The 19,311-nt window shown below is 40.6% G+C and overlaps 2 protein-coding genes across 4 annotated transcripts in view; both read right to left on the reverse strand.

The window, feature by feature from the left end:
* Positions 1–756: 756 nt before the first annotated feature.
* LOC139666996 (RNA-binding protein 4.1-like) lies at positions 757–5,934 on the reverse strand. The gene is made up of 4 exons (XM_071546365.1): positions 5,903–5,934; positions 3,582–4,018; positions 2,444–3,198; positions 757–2,240 (listed from the first exon to the last, which is right to left on the reverse strand). Exons 2-3 carry the CDS (start codon positions 3,991–3,993, stop codon positions 2,459–2,461), a joined length of 1,152 nt encoding a protein of 383 aa, XP_071402466.1. The 5' UTR covers positions 3,994–4,018; positions 5,903–5,934; the 3' UTR covers positions 757–2,240; positions 2,444–2,458.
* A 2,086-nt stretch (positions 5,935–8,020) lies between these two features.
* The window catches only part of map4k2 (mitogen-activated protein kinase kinase kinase kinase 2), a 31,418-nt gene continuing 20,127 nt past the window's right edge, over positions 8,021–19,311 (reverse strand). The window contains exons 14-32 of one of the 3 annotated variants that reach the window (XM_071546363.1): positions 18,741–18,799; positions 18,572–18,624; positions 17,124–17,162; positions 16,612–16,645; positions 16,357–16,522; positions 14,874–15,046; positions 14,603–14,644; positions 13,736–13,820; positions 13,222–13,301; positions 12,564–12,624; positions 12,331–12,454; positions 11,215–11,273; positions 10,994–11,097; positions 10,586–10,757; positions 10,235–10,303; positions 10,058–10,144; positions 9,755–9,825; positions 9,575–9,630; positions 8,021–8,769 (exon numbers count right to left, since the gene is read on the reverse strand). In XM_071546363.1, the coding sequence (XP_071402464.1) occupies positions 8,682–8,769; positions 9,575–9,630; positions 9,755–9,825; positions 10,058–10,144; positions 10,235–10,303; positions 10,586–10,757; positions 10,994–11,097; positions 11,215–11,273; positions 12,331–12,454; positions 12,564–12,624; positions 13,222–13,301; positions 13,736–13,820; positions 14,603–14,644; positions 14,874–15,046; positions 16,357–16,522; positions 16,612–16,645; positions 17,124–17,162; positions 18,572–18,624; positions 18,741–18,799 (1,622 nt within the window). In that variant the 3' untranslated portion in view covers positions 8,021–8,681. Of the gene's footprint in view, positions 8,770–9,574; positions 9,631–9,754; positions 9,826–10,057; positions 10,145–10,234; positions 10,304–10,585; positions 10,758–10,993; positions 11,098–11,214; positions 11,277–12,330; positions 12,455–12,563; positions 12,625–13,221; positions 13,302–13,735; positions 13,821–14,602; positions 14,645–14,873; positions 15,047–16,356; positions 16,523–16,611; positions 16,646–17,123; positions 17,163–18,571; positions 18,625–18,740; positions 18,800–19,311 lie in introns of all 3 variants that reach the window. The other 2 variants (XM_071546362.1, XM_071546364.1) reach the window with 2 other exon arrangements.

The following is a 19,311-nucleotide window of genomic DNA, read 5'->3' on the forward strand; positions in this document are numbered from 1 at the left end:
ATTATAAACTGGGAAGCTAAGAACCAGTTGAGATCCAAAAGATATTCAACTTAAATATTGGCATTCTGTCAGTAGATCCAAACATTAACTTCAGTCCTCCCACTAGCTGAATGAAGGATGATCCGCATCACGAATGAATGAAGCTTCAAATGTTGAGGAGTTGCACAAAAACCTTAAAATCTTAAAGTTTGTTACACAGTCCCCATACACATGTGGCTGCCATTTTTATATAGTTGTTGTAAACCCACTGTCTTTTCTTAAATTCTGATATTCGCAGGGGAATAATAACCATAATCTTCAAATCCAGGCATGAAATTAAGGCTTTCAGAAAAGTGAAATGGAAAATATGTAGTACCACGGGGATCTGGGATCTAGTCCAAGAAGCCATAATTCAAAACTATCCAAACTAGACTAATGCAAGATACAAGGGTCATTTTGCCTGTTTACGATTGTTGATAATAGTCAGAAAAAATATGCTGGTGGTGTTACAGATTGCCTGGAAAGCTTGAGTAAAAGTTGGCTTTTCATGTAATCAATGAGTTTAGTGTCACATAGTCCAAATCCTGTATAGACCATCTGTTGAGAACGTTCTGGTGGAAATACTGACATGAGATCAGCTTTAATAGCCTTACAATAAACCAGTTCCAACACCCTGATTCTCTCACTCAAAGGCAATACTGTAAGAATGAACCCCATCTCACCTACAGAAAGTCAAATGAAGCTTCAAACCAAAGAATTGAAAAAAATGTCAGTGTCACCAAAATAACTTTGGGTTTATTAAAAACCATATGCATTTTAAACATTGAATGTATGCTGTGACTATTACAGCTAGTATGAAAAATACAAACTTCAACTCCACCCATATTCAAAACTGACAAAGGCACCCGCAACAAAACAAAACAAGTGCCTTCACATACAGCCCAAGCCCTGAGTTCTGCCTCACATTTCTTTATCTGCTGCTGCTGCTGTATTGCATGGATACTTCCGCCATCAACATCCATCCCAGGCTAAGATTCAATGTTAAATAAAGACAGGTTATTTTCGTTATCAGCTATGTGCAAGGTCTGAAACACTGTCAGCGTGGAGAAAATACAGTGACTAATGTTACTTACTTGCATACTGTACAAATGTCAGCCTACATTTTTGTTTTGGTGTCACTGAATAGAATAGAGCACAAACACTATAAAGTATTTAAAGCATTCCGACTTCAGGTCAGAGGACTGACCCGATGTGATAAATCCTCAGTTTTATAATTCAGAGGTCACACAGACTCATATTAGACAAAAACCAATTAAGAGGCTGGAATGTTTGTTTTGAAGTCACTTCTTCCTTATATCAGATGGCAACTTAAAGCATGAGACTGTATCCCAATGTAACGCTCAGCAGTAACATTCAGGGCCAGCTGCATGGATATGGATTATGATTTTGTTTTCACTGGAGATCAGCGGTGTCCAACTATGTCCCATGGAGGGCCGAGAGTCTGCAGGTTGGTTGTTTGGTTAAAATGAAAACTTGCGGACTCTCGGCCCACCATGGGACATAGTTGGTCACCACTACTGCAGATCATTTGGGGGAAAAGGATTTTGAGTAGCACGGGGCTTTGTCCATGTCCATATAACCGACCCAGAATGTCCTCGATAAAAGACATGGACGTGTGTTTGAGGGGCGAGACAACAGAAAAAGAGGTTGTTTTGCACTGAGCAACCCAGACGATTAACTGCTCTCCAACCAATCAAATAAATTTAAGTAATAATCCTGAAACAAGAACATTTATCTAAATTACTCTTTACAAAAGTTTGACAAATTACATTTGCTTAATTCAACAATTTGCTTCATGTGAGGAAGAAACACAGGTAAAAAAAAAAAATAAAAAAAAAGAGACATGTGACTAAAAAGTTGAAAACCCGCAGAGCAAGCGAGAAAATTATCACTCTATACATTATAAATGTCATACAAACAGTGCGGTTCAAAATTGCGAACCATCCTTCTTGAAAACTGTAAAAGAAGTATGTGCACGTGAATGTGGATCGACTCAGTGACTGAAAGACCGATTCATCTGCAGGCGATCGGCACCTCGATCGGTGCCCGGGGGGGGGGGGGCGGGGGGGCGAGAGATGCACACGCCGGTTTCCCGATCGCGTCCCGTACGCTTTGTTTTGCGGCACACCACACAGATCGATGGAATCATGCGGCTCGGAGAAACGACAGCAAAGGAAAAGTCCTGCAGTTCACAAACACACCTAGAAAGAGAGCAGAGCATTCCCTTTTGAGAAAACGGGGGTCTAGCGTCACGGTCCGCCAGCACAGCTCTGAAGGACTCAGCACCTGGAAATCTGGGTTAAAACGCATGTCGAGAGCCCAGACCCCCCCCCCCCCCCCCCCCCCACTGCCCATTTCACAGTAAAGTTGGGAGATCTGACAAACCGTTACATTCGTTGCTCACCTTGGCAGCGTGGCTTTAATAAGGCGCATAGCGTGCCGCATAAGGGTCCTTGGCTCGCGGAACGGCGTAGGAGGAGCTTCTGGAGGCGGTCACCGGCGACAGTCTCGTTCGCTCGTAGGAGTAGCCCGCCGAGGTGACCGGCACTCGTCTGATCGGGCTGCGGTCTCGTGCATAGTATGCAGCGGTGGCCGACGAGGGCGGAGGCAGCGGCCGGTGGTCGTACGGCGCTATGCCGGAGGAGAGCCTTGAGAGGGAGGAAGAGGGAGGTGGGGGAGGGGGGAGATAGGAGACACGGCGATCCTCGAAATAGCTGGAGCCATAAGGGCGAGCTCTGTACTTCTCATAATAGTCAACACTGCTGCGGTCACGCTCATAAACTGATGACCTCTCAACATAGGAGCCTGCCGCTCTGCTGGCGTACCTATCCCCCAACTCAGCCCCGTAGCCACTAAGCCTACGAGGGGGAGGCGGCAGCCCACCCAGGTAACTAGCTCGACTATACGCAGAGCCACCCATGTAATCAGCTGCTGGATCCCTGGCCATCCCGTAGCCGCCCCTGCCATAACCTGGGGGACCGCGTGGGAGGACCCGGCCGCTGCGACCCCTCGCGCCGTCACTGTGGCTACCGTTCCGACCGACTGGACAGTCTTTCGACCAGTGACCCTGTCTCCCGCAGACATAGCAGCCGGTTTGATCTCCCATTCCCGGGGCAGTGCGAAGCCGACTGGTGGACAGCTGTACGCTCATCAGCTTGCCTTGTGAGGAGAGAGAAGAGACGCATGAGACCGTTGGGTTCTGACACGAAAGGCTCTTACCGACTACAAACACGTTAAATTCATTTTCACCGACATCACTGAGCGAAGCGAAATCACCTGCGGCGCATTTTGCGTCAGTGCCTACTGACCGGTTACATTGCCGCTGGTTACACAATAGACTGGCCCAATCTTACAAGTGATTACTTTCGGTCCGTCTCGTCAATTAAGGCATAAAAAGGTTTTCCATTCTTTTTCTCTTTATGTGGAAAAATCAGAGCTAGTGGGTTTTACTCGTCACGTGAGCTCTACGGCGATTACAGAGAATCCCACTTCGTATCTACAGACAGCAAAGACTACAAGCTCTCCCCCGCCCGAGAGTTCACCTTTGAAGGCCGTGTTGTCCAGCTTATTGATGGCGTCCATGGCGTCATCCACTCGCTCCATGTGAACAAAGGCGTAGTCCTTCACTATGTCGCACTCCACCACGCTGCCAAACTCCTCAAACTTGCCCCGCAGGTCGTCGTTGGTGGCGCCGTCGCCGATGTTGCTGACGTGCAGCTTGGTGGTGGACTTGGGCCGCCCCTTGCTCATCTCCACGTTCATGCGCTCGCCGTTCAGTTCGTGGTGGTGGAGGTTGCGGATGGCCTCCTCGGCTTCGGACATGCTCTTCATGTGCACGAAGCCGAAGTTCTTGACGATGTCGCATTCTGAGATTTTGCCGTACTGGGTGAAGAGATCGCGCAGCTCCTCGACGGTGGTACTGGAGGCGAGATTGCCGACAAAGATTTTCACCATGATGAAAACGCCACCTGGGTTTATCCTAGGAGAAGGTCAGAAAGAGGTTTGTTAGCAAAGATGTTCCTTTTTACACCCAAAAACCAGTATTTGCTGCCTAGGTGCCTTCAAAAACTGGTTTTAAACAAGATGACTCTGATCTACATGGAGCTCCTGGCTATATCATACTTTAATTCCCCCTGCACAATATAATGTGGGAGCAGGCTAATGAGAGGATGTGGGATAGTAGTAGGATCAGCAGCCTATAAAAACATGTTTAATCTTATGAGTAGGGCTGAACAATTAATCAATTTTATCGAAATCGCAATATGGCCTACTGCAATTTTCAAATCGCAGGAGGCACAATATTTGTTAAAGGTGAAATGTGTCAAAATACCATTTTTAAATGAAATATTGTGGTGCTGCAGAGATGTCCTGGCCTACACATCATATTCTACAGACTAAAGAAAACATCTTTGTTTGGTACAGATCCCCGCAAAAATCACACCATAATCATTTTAATACGTTTTTCAATAAAAATGAGAATAATGATGTAAAAATGATCATTCCCTCTTATCTCGCAAATCATATCGCAATTGCAATATCAGTCAAAATAATCGCAATTAGATATTTTTTCAAAATCGTTCAGCCCTATTTATGAGTAGGAAATATGGAGATATTTTTAAGGTGATTCCCAAGAGGAAAAAAGTTAAAGAACTTTTATGTTCATTTTATTACCCATCTCAAACCTAAGCCACTACCTACACTACATTAATGACTAAGCACGATTGCAATAGGCAGCCCTGATAAAAGCTAACAGCACATAACGTTAGGGTGAATTGTAGTCCAGAGACGTGCTATTCTCACGTATGAAACGAAAAACAATCACAAATCTGACACTTTAACGCTGTCTTGCAAACGTGCACACATCACAGAACATGACTGATGACTTCTACAAACCAGTCCGCTCTTCAGTTCGGCATGCAGCCAATACAACAAGAAGCACCAACAACTTTTGACATTTGGTTTGCTTGGTATTCCCACAATCTCCTTCCACCAAAATTCACCGTGGTGGGCGGCAGCCAGCAGTGTGAACCAATTATAAAACTTTTCCTTTCATTTACATAAATGCTGTTTGGTGGATCGGTTGTATGTCGTATTTACCTGGAGACCCTAACAATTTCTGAAAAACAAAATGTCATAAGCCATGTTCCACGGGGATTACCAATAGACAAGGCTACATTCTACTGTCAGTTTTTTTTATGGAGTTTGAATAGACTTTGGCGTGACTTTTCCTCCATACAAGAGATAACAGCACGTATCGAGGCTAGGCTAATAGCTACGTAGTTGGCGTTAGTTTATGGCGTTATTTAGTTTAGCACAGTTATCCTAGTTTAGAACAGTCATACACAATTTCGGCCATTGTTCCCCTTAGTAAGATACCTTACGTATTGTATTGAACCGCTGCAGAATGGGTCTGAAGCCATTTCACTTTAATAGCTAGTGTTAAGTAAACATTAGCTGAGAAGAGGTTGTCACAGAAGCTTGCTAAAGGCTACTTTAACAACCAATCTACGTCACAATAGAATAACTGGCTTCACGCTAATGTTTGCGAACATAGTGAACATAGCTGGCTAGTAGATAATAACATCACATTTCAGTTAATATGAGTCGTTGACAGATGTTTTCATAGCCACTGCATGTTTCGACGTAATGGCGTTGACATGTTTGGCTAACGAAGGCGGTTAAGTTAAGCAAGCTAACGCTAGCTAACTTGGGTAAATACGTTAATTTCTGGCTGGGTAGCGAATTCAGACAATGGCTTTTCATAAAGTTTCAACCGGAATAAAGCTACAAGGGGAAATATATATCACCCACTTCTTTAAAGGTGTCTACTTATAGTATTTTAAAGTAGAAATCCTTGATTTACCTGAGAAACGACGTAGGCCTCAACACCAATGAATGAACAGTGAAATGGCGCCGCTAGCGGGATGATGCTGCATTCAGGTCCGCTGGGAAAAAAACTCATGTACTTCCTACTTCAAAATACTGTAAATGTCAACTTTCACGTGGTAAATACTACAATTCTCTTGCGCTTTCGGTAAGTAATACTGCGAGAAAGTGTCGTTTACCTCAGCTAAATGCTAATTGAGGAGTGGGACTCGGGTTGTGACGAAGGACCACAATTTCTCCAACTTAGAATACATAGTCAAGTGCAGGCAATGATAGTTTCATAAAAAAAAAACCACATACGTCACAACTCTTAAAATGCCATTGCAGGAAACTGCCAGCTGTTATTTAGTTTGTTGTTGATATTGCAATGTTTTGGTGTGCTGTAAAATACACGATGAGCAACCAAAGTCTACAGAAAACACCAATCGTGACGCGTCGGTGGCTTCAAATGAGTTCGGCAAGTTTCTGACGGTTATTCCCATAGGGCGTGAATGCAACATTTCAATAGCGCTGACGCACGGGAAAAGCGTCCAACAGCACCGCCCTCTGGTAAAAACAGAGAACTACATCACATCGTGGTTAAAACAGGGCCTCTAGAAATTCTAATAAAGAAAGTCAGTGATATTCGCTTGAATTTCACAGTTTCTACACATGTAATAAGTTTCTACGTAAGTTTAAAGGAAATCTCCTCTGTGCTCTTTGTGAAAATGAAACTGTTTTATAACTGTTGTTTCTCCATTGCTCTCTGGAAAGATATATTCAGAGATGTAGTGGACAGGCAACCCAGCCAAACTCAGTTTACAGTTTAAATGTGTAGTATAGATCATAATAAGTAGTGTTGATGTGACTGATGCATCTTAGATATGGTTTATTTTATGTTCATTTTTTCTGGTCATAAATGGAAAATTCAATTTCTTTTGGTTTATTTGAGATCGTAGAGCCAATAACTTTCTTAAGGACAACATAACAGTCAACCCAGTTAAACCAGACAGAATCATAAACTTTTATCACCATTTTATTCTGACATCTTACCAAACCACTCTCATGACAATGTAAGATGTAAATCTGCTTCAGTGAATATAAAAAAGCTTATTTTGAGTCTCACACTCCCCCCTCATACTATAAGAGCATACTGAAATTGTATCTTCAGCTATATACATAAAGATTCTCAAAGACATATTACGACACCTTTAAAAAAACAAAAACAAATAGCCATATGCATATTGCTTCTTTCAAGTATCTCTCAGGGAAGAGTGAGTGTTACATTATTTCTGGCCTCTTCCCATGACATAAATATCAAACACACACAATTAGCAAAATCCTTATGTAGTGGCATTTCAATTCTAGTCAAACAAGCAGTATTAGGATGTATTATTAGCACTCCATTTCTATGGCACGTCCTGTAGCCATATTGTTGTGTTATTTGCAAGTGGAAATATCGGCTGCAGGAAAAGCAAAAAGCAGTAGGTGTTTTTTTTCCCTCTGTCTTGAACATCCACTTCACTCCTCCATGGTGAGTTATTGCAATTTCATAGCAGTATGAAAGGAGAAACTGTCGAGGTTTAAAGCTGCACTCGGAAATTTTGCATGTCGGCGGCCCCAAATGGTATCTATGGAAGCCCATTCCCGCCAGTGTGATGAAAAAAAGGGTCCTGTAAGTCATTATAATGAGAAACTTTCTCAAAATAATGACTTAGTATCTCAAAATAATGAGTTAATATCTCAAAATAATGAGTTAGTATCTCAAAATAATGAGTTAATATCTCAAAATAATGAGTTAGTATCTCAAAATAATGAGAAACTTTCTCAAAATGAGTTAGTATCTCAAAATAATGACTTAATATCTCAAAATAATGAGTTAGTATCTCAAAATAATGAGTTAGTATCTCAAAATAATGAGAAACTTTCTCAAAATAATGACTTAGTATCTCAAAATAATGAGAAACTTTCTCAAAATAATGACTTAGTATCTTTGACATACTAAGCCATTATTTTGAGATACTAACTCATTATTTTGAGAAAGTTTCTCATTATTTTGAGAAAGTTTCTCATTATAATGACTTACAGGATCTTTTTTTTCTTCACACTGGTGGAAATGGGCTTCCATAGGTATCGAGGGGAAACTGTTTGAATTCTGAAGACTTCAATACCTAGAAATGTTTATAATCCTCCAAATACACTTACGTTCCATTTTCAGCATTATATCTACTAAAACACCTGTGTGGTAAATGGTTATAATCATAAATTGGAAATGTAAGGTTGTGCTTACGGTTGCTTAACGTTCTATGCTAACTAGCTAGCTAACGCGGCCAAATATTGTTGGCTGTTGCATGGGGAACAGTATTTTACGTTTACGTACTGAAGCCTCACTTTGTGATTTTGGCGGATAAGACGGATGTATTTTTACAAACCTTTACCTAATGTAACTTTATGTAGCCTGTAGCACATCCAAGAATTAGAAACTCACCACTGAGCATTTTGACAAGTCTTTTTTTTACAGGTCCTTCCAGAAAAATCCAGTTTCAGTCTGGGAGGGAAACTGAATCCCGTATTGGCATAATGTCTCATACACAGCAGAGAGTTAGTGGGATCAGTCGGTGCTGCTGTCGGCTGCACCTTCAGTCAGAGACGGCACTGCTTTCACAATTTCTATCATTTTCTCCACTGGGTTATATAGTAGAACTGTGATTCCTTCCAATGTGATTTTTCTGAAGATTTGCAGCTCCTGTTTTCAACTTTGTGTTCAGCCTTTTGTCTCAGTAGCTGCTTTCATGGCCGGTCAGGATGTACAGGTTGCTCAGTGCTGAGGGGTCTGATGTCGGTGTGCTCTGAAGGACGATGTCCCTGTACACAGTCCACAAAGAAAGTCTGTCACAGCTCCTCCAAAGTGCACGAATCAAACAGAACCAAAGAAATGAGAAAAAAAAATCTACTACTACTGCTACTCTTTAAGAACTGACAAAGCTGTAATATTAAAAACCAAAGTGTTTCTGCTGTAACAGCCTTCTTCAGGGTTTGTCAAAGTGTAACAAAGTCTACTGCAGCTGAAATGAATTGTTTTTAATATTAAAGCTTTGTCAATTTTCCTCCAAGAGGAGCTGAATTTGTGTTTTTCATTTCAAAGTCCAAAAACACTACTACTACTATTATTACTACTTCTACTGCAACTACTATTATTTTTACTACTGCTATTACTTCTACTACTATTACTTTTACTACTGCACCTACTACCACCACTATTATTACTATTCCTACTTCAACTACTACTACTGTTATTACTGCTACTACTAGTGCTACTACTGCCACTTTTATTACTACTTCTACTGCAACTACTACTACTATTACTCTTACAACTGCTATTATTACCACTATTATTACTCTTTCTACTGCAACTACTACTGGTATTACTACTACTACTGCTACTACTACAGCTATTATTACTACTCCTACTGCAATTACTACTACTACTGTAATTATTGCTACTAGTACAACTACTACCACTATTATTACTACTTGTACTGCAACTACTACTACTGGTATTAGCACTACTACTACTACTTATGTTACCACCACTACTACTACTACTGTGTTCTTTCACCTCTTAGTGTGTCAGCTTGTGACTGATGTTGGCAGACAAGTGTTAACATACCTGTTTGTTCCCAAAACTCTGAATACTCGACTCTCGTCTGTGATCTCTTGCGTAACCTGCAAACACACACATGCATGTGACTGTTTCATCGACATCATGCAAATGTAAAAAAATTGAATGAATGAAAGAACACCTGAGCGAACACCCCGGCCGTACATAAATCTCCTTTGAGATAATCACCTCACTTGAATGGAGACTCCTCCCTTTAAGGCCATGCTTCCAGAAAGCCAGAACGCTGTCCTGTAGGCAAACTGTTAGAAACAAGTCACATCACTCAAACTCGGTGAAATAAAAAGACAGATAAGAGGAATATTCAAATTAGGGTTTGACCGATATAAATTACGTAGCAGCTCCAATCCTAAAATATCTGTATCAGCCCTCAAAACCCCATATCGGTCGAGCCCTAGGTCCAATATGACAATATAACTTGTGTTCGTGTTGAAATAAACTTTAGATAAAGTTGTAGTAGATGCAGGTTTGTACCTAGCGTTTCAATGCGGAAGTCAAAGACCATTTCGGCGGCCAGCTCTTTGGATGGAAGCCCTTGTAGGTTCACAGTCTTAACGGTTTCTGTCAAATGAGCGTCAAGAGTGAGAAACATTAATCAGTGTGAAAGATGGCTGGCCGATTCAAAATGTTTCATTAGATTTCGATGCTTACTTTCTAGTGCAATGAGAACGGTGTCTCTGTCCAGCTGGGTTACCTGTACTGCCCCAACTGGTCCACTATCTACAGAGAGAGAGAGAGAGAGAGAGAGAGAGAGAGAGAGAGAGAGAGAGAGAGAGAGAAAGAGAGATGTAAGAGATTCCTTTCAAATTCAGTTTTCCTCAATTCAGACTGAGCTCTCTGAGAAACATCCGAGGTCTTAGAAAACACAGCTGAACGCGACAAGTTCACGCTTCTCTGGGGGTTGTTGAAAGGCATTCTGGGAAATGTAGGCAATCGCTGACCGAAGTAGAAAGTGGACGAGGGATTAATTAAGCGATGAGCCAGCAGCCGCTCACATCCTACCTGGCGTGGAGTTGGGCGTGCCGTTCAGTTCGATGATGTCGAACTTGAGCTGCTGGTTGGTTGAGGGTTCGCTGCAGTCTCTCACCCCAACGCACAGCTGGGGAAACTCATCGGTCACCAGCACCAGCAGCTCGAATATCGGGAGAGGATCCGGGAGGCTTATTGCTATATGCTGCATGGCAACAGAAAGAGGAACAGTCAGGTTATATGATCTTTAGATATGAGGTGTTGAAGGCCGATGCTGAACCTGACATTTTGTGGTATTCAGTATCTTTAATTTGACCATTTTTAATTCCACAAAATTCCCTAAAAGTCCAAGTATTCAGTGGTTCAAAATCAAACATCATATCGGAGGTGTAATAGATGTAATAATAATAATAATACACAAAATAACATCTCGGTCCAAACCTTTAGCTGCATGAACTTCTGGAGAGGCTCATACCACAACAGTAGAACGAGGCCAGATGGAACCGCCCCGCATAGAAAGGTACTGTCTGTGTATGGGTTCCTTGCTGAGAGAAAGAAAGAAAGAAAGAAAGAAAGTAAGACTCGTATACTGTGGTGGAGTCTGTAGTTGTATGACTGATTAGACGTGACAATGCATCCAGGGCAAATTCCACTCCACTTACCTACACTGCACCTCCTACAGCCTTTAGTGTCGGGGATCTTCACAGATATGGCGTACTTCCTGCTGATGGAGAGACGACACACAATAGCAAGAACATCCTTCATGAAGACAATAATCAAGATATAGCAGTCGCTTATAATAATATAATTATTATATTATATAGAAATATATTAGAATTCTGTGTTTTTTTCCTGCCACAGGGCTACTACTATTGCTACTACTATTACCACTACTACTACTGTTACTACTACTGCTACTACTACTCCTACTCCTACTACTATTACTATAACTACTACTACTATTACCACTACTACTACTACTGTTACTACTACTCCTACTATTGCTACTATTACTACTACTCCTACTCCTACTACTATTACTATAACTACTACTCCTACTACTATTGCTACTATTACTACTACTACTACTCCTACTACTATTACTATAACTACTACTACTCCTACTATTGCTACTATTACTACTACTCCTACTACTACTCCTACTACTATAACTACTACTACTATTGCTACTACTACTCCTACTACTACTCCTACTACTATAACTACTACTACTATTACTACTACTACTCCTACTACTATTGCTACTATTACTCCTCCTACTATTGCTACTATTACTACTCCTACTACGATTACTATAACTACTACTACTATTACTACTACTACTCCTACTACTATTGCTACTACTATTACCACTACTACTACTGTTACTACTACTGCTACTATTACTACTCCTACTATTGCCACTATTACTACTACTCCTACTACTACTCCTACTCCTACTACTATTACTATAACTACTACTACTATTACTACTACTACTACTCCTACTACTATTGCTACTATTACTACTCCTACTATTACTCCTACTCCTACTACTATAACTACTACTACTACTCCTACTATTGCTACTATTACTACTACTCCTACTACTACTCCTACTACTATAACTACTACTACTTTTACTACTACTCCTACTCCTACTACTACTATTACTACTACTCCTACTACTATTGCTACTATTACTACTGCTAGTACTACTACTACTACTGCTACTACTACCACTACTGACTGTAGAGCCCCTAACTCTCCTACTCTACCTGTGGCTGATCCTCTCAGTGAAGCGGTTGGTGCCGAGCGACAGGCTGCTGTGTTTCTTCTGTAGATTTCCTCTCTGTTCAAACAGAGCCGTCAGACTGTGGGAGTAAAGCTGGGACGACTTCCCTGCAGGAGGGACGGGTTTGTTAGAGTTGTCAGAGTGGAGGGAAACGACAGATAATACACAGTACTCTGTTTTTCTCTGACAAAACCACCATTTGGATGGACGTGTTACCTGATACGGACATCAGGACGTTGTTCATAACATACAGCCATGTACATCGCTGAGGGAGCTTCTGTGGGAAGAAAATCAACACAGTAAAATCTGCACTTTACCATGTGATAAACATGATATACTACACACACATCTGCACACCTAGACTGTTCACGACATAAATTATGTTCATCTACATCTGTAAATGGAATATATTTGATAAGGTGGATAGTCTTTTACAACTGGTGTTTGCATACCTCTGCATGGACCTGCTAATGTGAATCCAATGCATATACAGTATCTTGATATTTAAAAAAAAAAAATCAAGACTGCATGCATTTCATTTTTTATTGCATTTTAAAATGGTATATATTTTCATCCATTTTATTCTTTGTGTCAGTACTGTATGTTCTACTGCTGTTATTCTGCACACCCTCGCTGTAACTGATATGAATGAAAAGTATAAGAATATATATTTCTTTTTACTGTGTTCTCGACACATTGGAATTGTCGGTTGTGTTTAAATCCCCCATTCCCTCTATTCTTATTTATAATCTATTTTTCTTTGCTGTGTCCTATTTGCAACAACCCAATTTAAGTTTAACCGTGACTTATCTCACAAGGGTATTATGGTACAAGTGAAATTAGAATATGGTGAATAAACGGATCAGTCTCTTACCTTCTCTAGTGTATCTTCATGAAGTTCATTGAGGTTGAGTGTGTAGATGCCCTCCTCTGCCCCAAGAATAAGGTACTGATCTAAGATGGAAAAGACATCGCTTGTTAAAGGGGCAATAAGTAAGTTTTTTTCCATATCACAAAGTGACCAAAATATATCTGCAGAGGGTTGATAGGGTTGTTGATCAATATTAAAGAGTAACTAAACCCCAAATCCAAATCTATGTAAAGCCTCGGCTGATCTTTGGTACCAGGTGATGTCACCACCTGCTGTACTCTGTAGAAGGTGACATCATCTGGTACCAAATATCAGCCAATAGCAGATGGCAATTTCAGTAGCATGCTTTTTGCCATTAGATGTCAGGCTTTACACAGATTTGGGCTTTACTCTTTAATGACTCAACGATTACTTGGACAGGTGCTGAGATTTCTGGCCTTCAAAACCCACTTTACTCCTGTATTGGAACAAACACTCCCCACCCTTTGGAGTTTCAGGACACTCCCAATCGCCTTACCTCTCGTCTTGGGAAAAATCCAGGTCACAGCACAGTGGATTTTCAGAGGACAACCGTTGAAGACTTTGGAGAAGCAGGCTCCCATCTAAAGAACCCAGCAGACCAACTGATTCACTAACAGTCTAGAGTAGTACATTTTTCAAAGTTCTAGCTAACCTTCCTTTTTTTTAATGGTATCAACAAAAACATAATATACGTGATGATTAGAATGACTACAGTATGTATTGAAATTAAAGCTGCAGTTGGCAACTTTACGTGTTGGCGGCCCCAGAGGCAACTGTTTGAATTTTGAGGACTTCACTACCCAGAAATTCTGTAATGTGATGTCATCACACACGGTCCGTCTGTGATGCTTTATACTCAACGTGGGGTCCGGGGACCACCAGGGGTCCTTGAGGAGGTTCCGGGGGGTCCCCAGTAAATTGATGAATTGTTAAACTTCAGCATTATTTCATTTACAAGAAGTTAACACAATTAGAGAATGTAGAAGAATCACTGTTTTGATCATAGTTCCACTGTTATCTCTCTACCTACAATACAGATAGTCATGGAATTCTGGATAAAATCATATCTAAAAAATATTCTCAGATTTGGGTCTGAGAGACTAAATCTCATCAAATGGGGGTCCGTGGCCCTAATGTAGACTAAATTAGGGGTCCTTGATATGAAAAAGGTTGAGAATCACTGGTTTAGAAGACAGTTTGGATTTTGCTCTTAAGTTTTGACTCGTCAACGCCAGAATTTCATTAAAAATTTCACCTAGTGCAGCTTTAAGCATGCAAAGATACGTATGTTGTTAGTTATGAGAGGACTGCAATTGGTGAGCGTTAATTCTGTAGGTTACATGCTATTAGATTTCACACTTACATGGACTTGAGGAGTAGGAGGGAGTCCATGACAAACAGCTCTCTAGAAATTTAAAAAGGTTACACATAACAAAAAAAAGGGGGATGATAATGACTGCATGATTTCAGATGCATTGTAAATCAGGATTGTTTGGTTGCAGGATCTTTAATCTTACAGACGCACAGACTTTTAAAAAGGGTCAAAACAAAATCAGTAGGACAAGTTATTAGGTTAGCGAACCACACAAGCTTATCGATGTAGATAAATGGAAACATATTCAGCCGGAACTTACAGAGTCCTCCGTCTTTCTTCTCAGCGTGCTCCACTCGGGCGACAGGGGCGTCTCCCTCTTCGGAGAGGTAACGGCGGCGGGCTTCTTCTCTGCCGTCCCGGCGCCCCCCGCAGGCAGGCAGGGGTCACTGCAGCGCTGTCTGATGTCCTGCGTGGCGGAGCACCTGGCCAAGGCTGGTGAAACGTAAGATGATATCAGAGAAGATGATTTGATTAAGATTGTATCAGTGGAAAAGTACGCCCGCTGAGCCTTAATGATTATGTTTATTCACGCATTTACACTATCTGCAATTTGCCTCCTGCAATCTTCTCTAGCCTTGGCAGCAGAAACACTATCACTGTTCACTGTTGCAATGTTTTGGCATTGCTCATATCTATTCATTATATGAAATTAGGGCTGGGCGATATGGTTGAAATCAATATCATGATAATCATAAGGATTTTTCTCGATATATATCACGATATGGTTCATGTATGCAAAATCGCATTAAATAATCAAATTAATATTCATCTCATTGAACCAAATGGTAGTGTTAGGTGTGATGTCAAACAAAACAGAAATATTCAAATAATATTCCTACCATACCTCATTTTATGAGAGTTTTTAAGTAAAATTTGCTTGTCATCATCAATTTAGACAGCAGAAATGTGTGTCACGATATTAAAAAATATATATATAATATCTTCATATCATCACGATATGATTCCACTGAAAGACGATAAACGATAATATTGAATTATCGCCCAGCCCTATATGAAATGATAGTAATCCATTTATTTCCCATACCTACTTCTACAGTCTACTTAGTGTGTTGAAATTGTCAGAAGCATATGTTTACACAATTATTTACAGCCTACTGGTTTTATTGCTTCATTATTTTCTACTACTTTTATTGCTTCTTTTTATATTCTTTTTTACCCACTGAATCATAGTACTTTCGCCACAACTCACAATTTCCCCACAGGTATCAATAGTTTCATCTTATCTCGTTAAACATTAAATATCTCACTGCTCTTGGTCTGTCCATGTTGCATGTGATTGGCTATTTGTCACAAACCCCGCCTCTTTCATGTGAACGTGCTCATAGCTGGATTGGAAAGTCCTGGTTTGACAGAACCAGTTGATAACCAGCTTTGTGAGACCGGTTAGCCAGGATTGACATACTTACAGTAGGTTTTGTGTAGCCAGTAATCAACTAAAACTCAAATCTGAAAGTTTAATCCTCCTCATGGGAAAATTGGATTGTCTATTTGGAAGCCATATCTAAGAAAAACATCACATCAGAGAGCGTTTACATTGACCAAATAATATCTAGTCATTCTTCAGTCATTGCTCCACTTTGTCCCCATAAATTTAACAGATTTCAACAGGTTTAGAAATTTTCATGGAAAACTATGAGGATGATGCAGAGGCTTTGCAGTGAGTTGATGCCCCTGACTTCACCATGAGCCATTACGGAACAGGTTGGTTGGATGCGTCGTACCAGAGGAGGAGGTGGAGTCGGCGGCGTGGGTGGAGTCGGGGCCCAGTGTGCAGCTGGGCCGCAGCGTCAGGTCCTTCTCCTCCATGTTGGGAGTGAAGGAGCTGAAGGCCGGCAGGGAGGCCGTGGACGGGCTGAACAAACTGCCCTTCCTGCCGCCTTTACCCCCCTGAAGAACGTCAGAATAACACAAGGAACGACATAAGAGGGGATTTCAACAGATGATCTCCATTTTTTGCATATGTAGTTCCCACTCACATCAGTAGATGGCGCTCTCCTAATGGTTAAACTCCTGAAAGACAAAAGGAGCAACATTAGGAGTCCTTATCAGGCACTGAGTGGATAGATGCTCAAATCAAATAGTCTTCATAAATAATTATCAAATCAGCTGATCTGGCAATGTAATTATGACAAAAAGCTGGACGATAAAGCTGAATGCTGAGGGAAAAGCACAAAGAATAGCACATAAACAAAAATGGCAACAGAAAAACCACGCACAAACACGCAGACAAGCACAAAAAGCCAAGGAGCAAAACCAGTGGGTTTGTGCTAAATCAGATCAACATCCAGTTCATGAAGTGTATAGTTGCAGTTTGGGGTTTGGGGTTGGGATTAGCAGAGTGTGTACACAAAACCCACTGATTATGTAAAAGATCTTTGGCATTAGCTTATATTTACATACTAATAATAGTCCCAAGCGATTAATTTCAAATGAATTCACGGGGGAGGGAGGGAACACTGGCGGTTAGAGGTGGATTGATGTGGCCTACCTCAGCTGCAGAGCTTGCTCCACACATTCCAACAGGCTCCTGCAACAGGAAGACCTGGTGTTTATCTGACTATGGGCCTGGCTGGCCGATAACAATGGGAAGGGAAGGGACCAGGGTTCGACTGATACTGGTCTCTAAAGCCTGATACCGATACTGATGCTTTTGGACTGATGCTGCCGACTGCTGATATTGTGTGCCGATATTCAATACCTTTAAATCTGACCATTTTCACGCCAATTATAAAAGAGTACTGATACTACAATGACTTACAGAGACAGACAAAAAGATCAGATAACAGGAAACCAAAAAAAAAAAGTGTTACAAAGGTATAGGGGAAGAAAAGGGAAAAAAAACTCTGTCGCTATAAGTCATTGCCTGTCTATTTTATATAGTTTGCTATGTTGTTCATCCTCATATTCTATGTCTCTATTTCTTTGATTGTGAGGCAAAAAACAAAACAAAACCTATATCTATATATATCTATCTATATATATACACAGTGGTGGAAGAAGTACTCAGATCTTTTACTTAAGTAAAAGTAGAAATACCACAGTATAAAAAATACTCTGTTACAAGTAAAAGTCCTGCATTCAAAATGTTACTTAAGTAAAAGTACAAAAGTATTAGCATCAAAATGTACTTAAAGCAACAAAAGTAAAAGTACTCATTATGCAGAATGGCCCATTTCAGAATAATACAGTATATATTATATTATTGAATTATTATTATTGATGCATTAATGTGTAAGCATCACTTTAATGTTGCAGCTGGAAAAGGTGGGGCTGATTTCCACTACTTTATATACTGCTGGGTAGCTTACAGTAATCTATAATAATACATCACAATTTATTAGTTGATTATATTTTGTATTAATAATCTGAATCTGCAAAGTAACTAGTAACTTAAGTTATCAAATGAAGGTAGTGGAGTAAAAAGTACAATATTTCCCTCTGAAATGTAGTGGAGTAGAAGTATAAAGTAGCATAAAATGGTAATACTCAAGTAAAGTACAAGTACCTCAAAATTGTACTTAAGTAAAGTATTCGAGTAAATGTACTTAGTTACTTTCCACATCTGTATATACATATGTATATATATATATACTGAGACTACAAATACGACTATTCTTACTGCTGCTACGATCTGAATTTGAATTAAAAAGACAGTATCGGCCCATTATATCAGTCTAACCCAAGAAGGAACCACCTTTGTCTCACTAAGGTGTCCACGGCCTTTACTATCAACAGTCTGAGGCTATTAATATCCACATTCTGGCATGAACAGAGGAGAGGAAATTAGGATGTTTTTCCATTGTTGTCCTCAGGTTAACTTCTGGTCAGGTAGTTAGCTAATAAGGGGCATCCTGTACAGTTGTGATGACTTCACAATGATTACCACAATATTCCAGATACAGAGGAAAAGCAGCAAGAAGAAGAAGAATGTCTTACGGTGAGTCATCTTCATCTCCGGAGAGACTCCAGTCGTCGTCATAGGAGCCCTGCTGAAAGGGGGGGAACAAAACATAACCCTTAGTCATATATATATGTTTATCAACATACAGTATGTACTGTCAAAAACATGTCAGCATGCTAATGACTTCATGAAATAGCGAATTACCATATCAGGATAAGGTTCTGTGACTTTCCTCAATGGGGGCCCAAACTTCACTTGGTCAACTGAAAAGGAAAATGTTATGATGAAATCAGTATTGCACATAGAGTAGTGTGGTTTACGACAGAGTGAAGAACATCAGAGTAAGACAACAAAAAGCAGATCGATCGGCTACCAGGCAGTCCAGACGTTTTCATTTGTACCCGATTGATTAGCATTCACTCTCAAGTGCATTGATTAGCATTAGCTGTTGCCGGCCGCAGGGTGCACTCTACAACCACACCATTTCCCATCATGACGTCAATAATGAGTTAGCACTATGGTAGACTGGCTTCTGACACTCTACAGCCCTGACCCCGCAAAACAGTTAACTAGAAAAGCCATACTAGGGGGAAGTATACTGTGAGAAAACAAGGTACAGTCCCCAAGTCTGCCCCTTATTTTCTCACAGTGTAACAAAATGCAATGATTCTCGTTACTGTAATTGAGCAGCTTTTTTGTGCGCTTGTACTTTTTTGAGTATTTTTTGAATCAATAATTTTACTTTCACGCAAGTATGTTTAGACATCAAATCGCA

The sequence above is a fragment of the Centroberyx affinis genome, unplaced genomic scaffold, assembly GCF_046629955.1.
Source record: "Centroberyx affinis isolate AG114_WGS23_722 - 3 ecotype Tasmania unplaced genomic scaffold, CSIRO-AGI_Caff_v1 ptg005233l_1, whole genome shotgun sequence".
Taxonomy (NCBI): domain Eukaryota; kingdom Metazoa; phylum Chordata; class Actinopteri; order Beryciformes; family Berycidae; genus Centroberyx; species Centroberyx affinis.

Coding starts and splice junctions, on each gene's coding strand:
- LOC139666996 (XM_071546365.1), bottom strand. CDS start 3,993: ATGGTGAAAATCTTTGTCGGCAATCTCGCCTCCAGTACCACCGTCGAG. Junction 3,199..3,581: donor GGACAACACGGCCTTCAAAG/GTGAACTCTCGG, acceptor TCTCCTCACAAG/GCAAGCTGATGAGCGTACAG.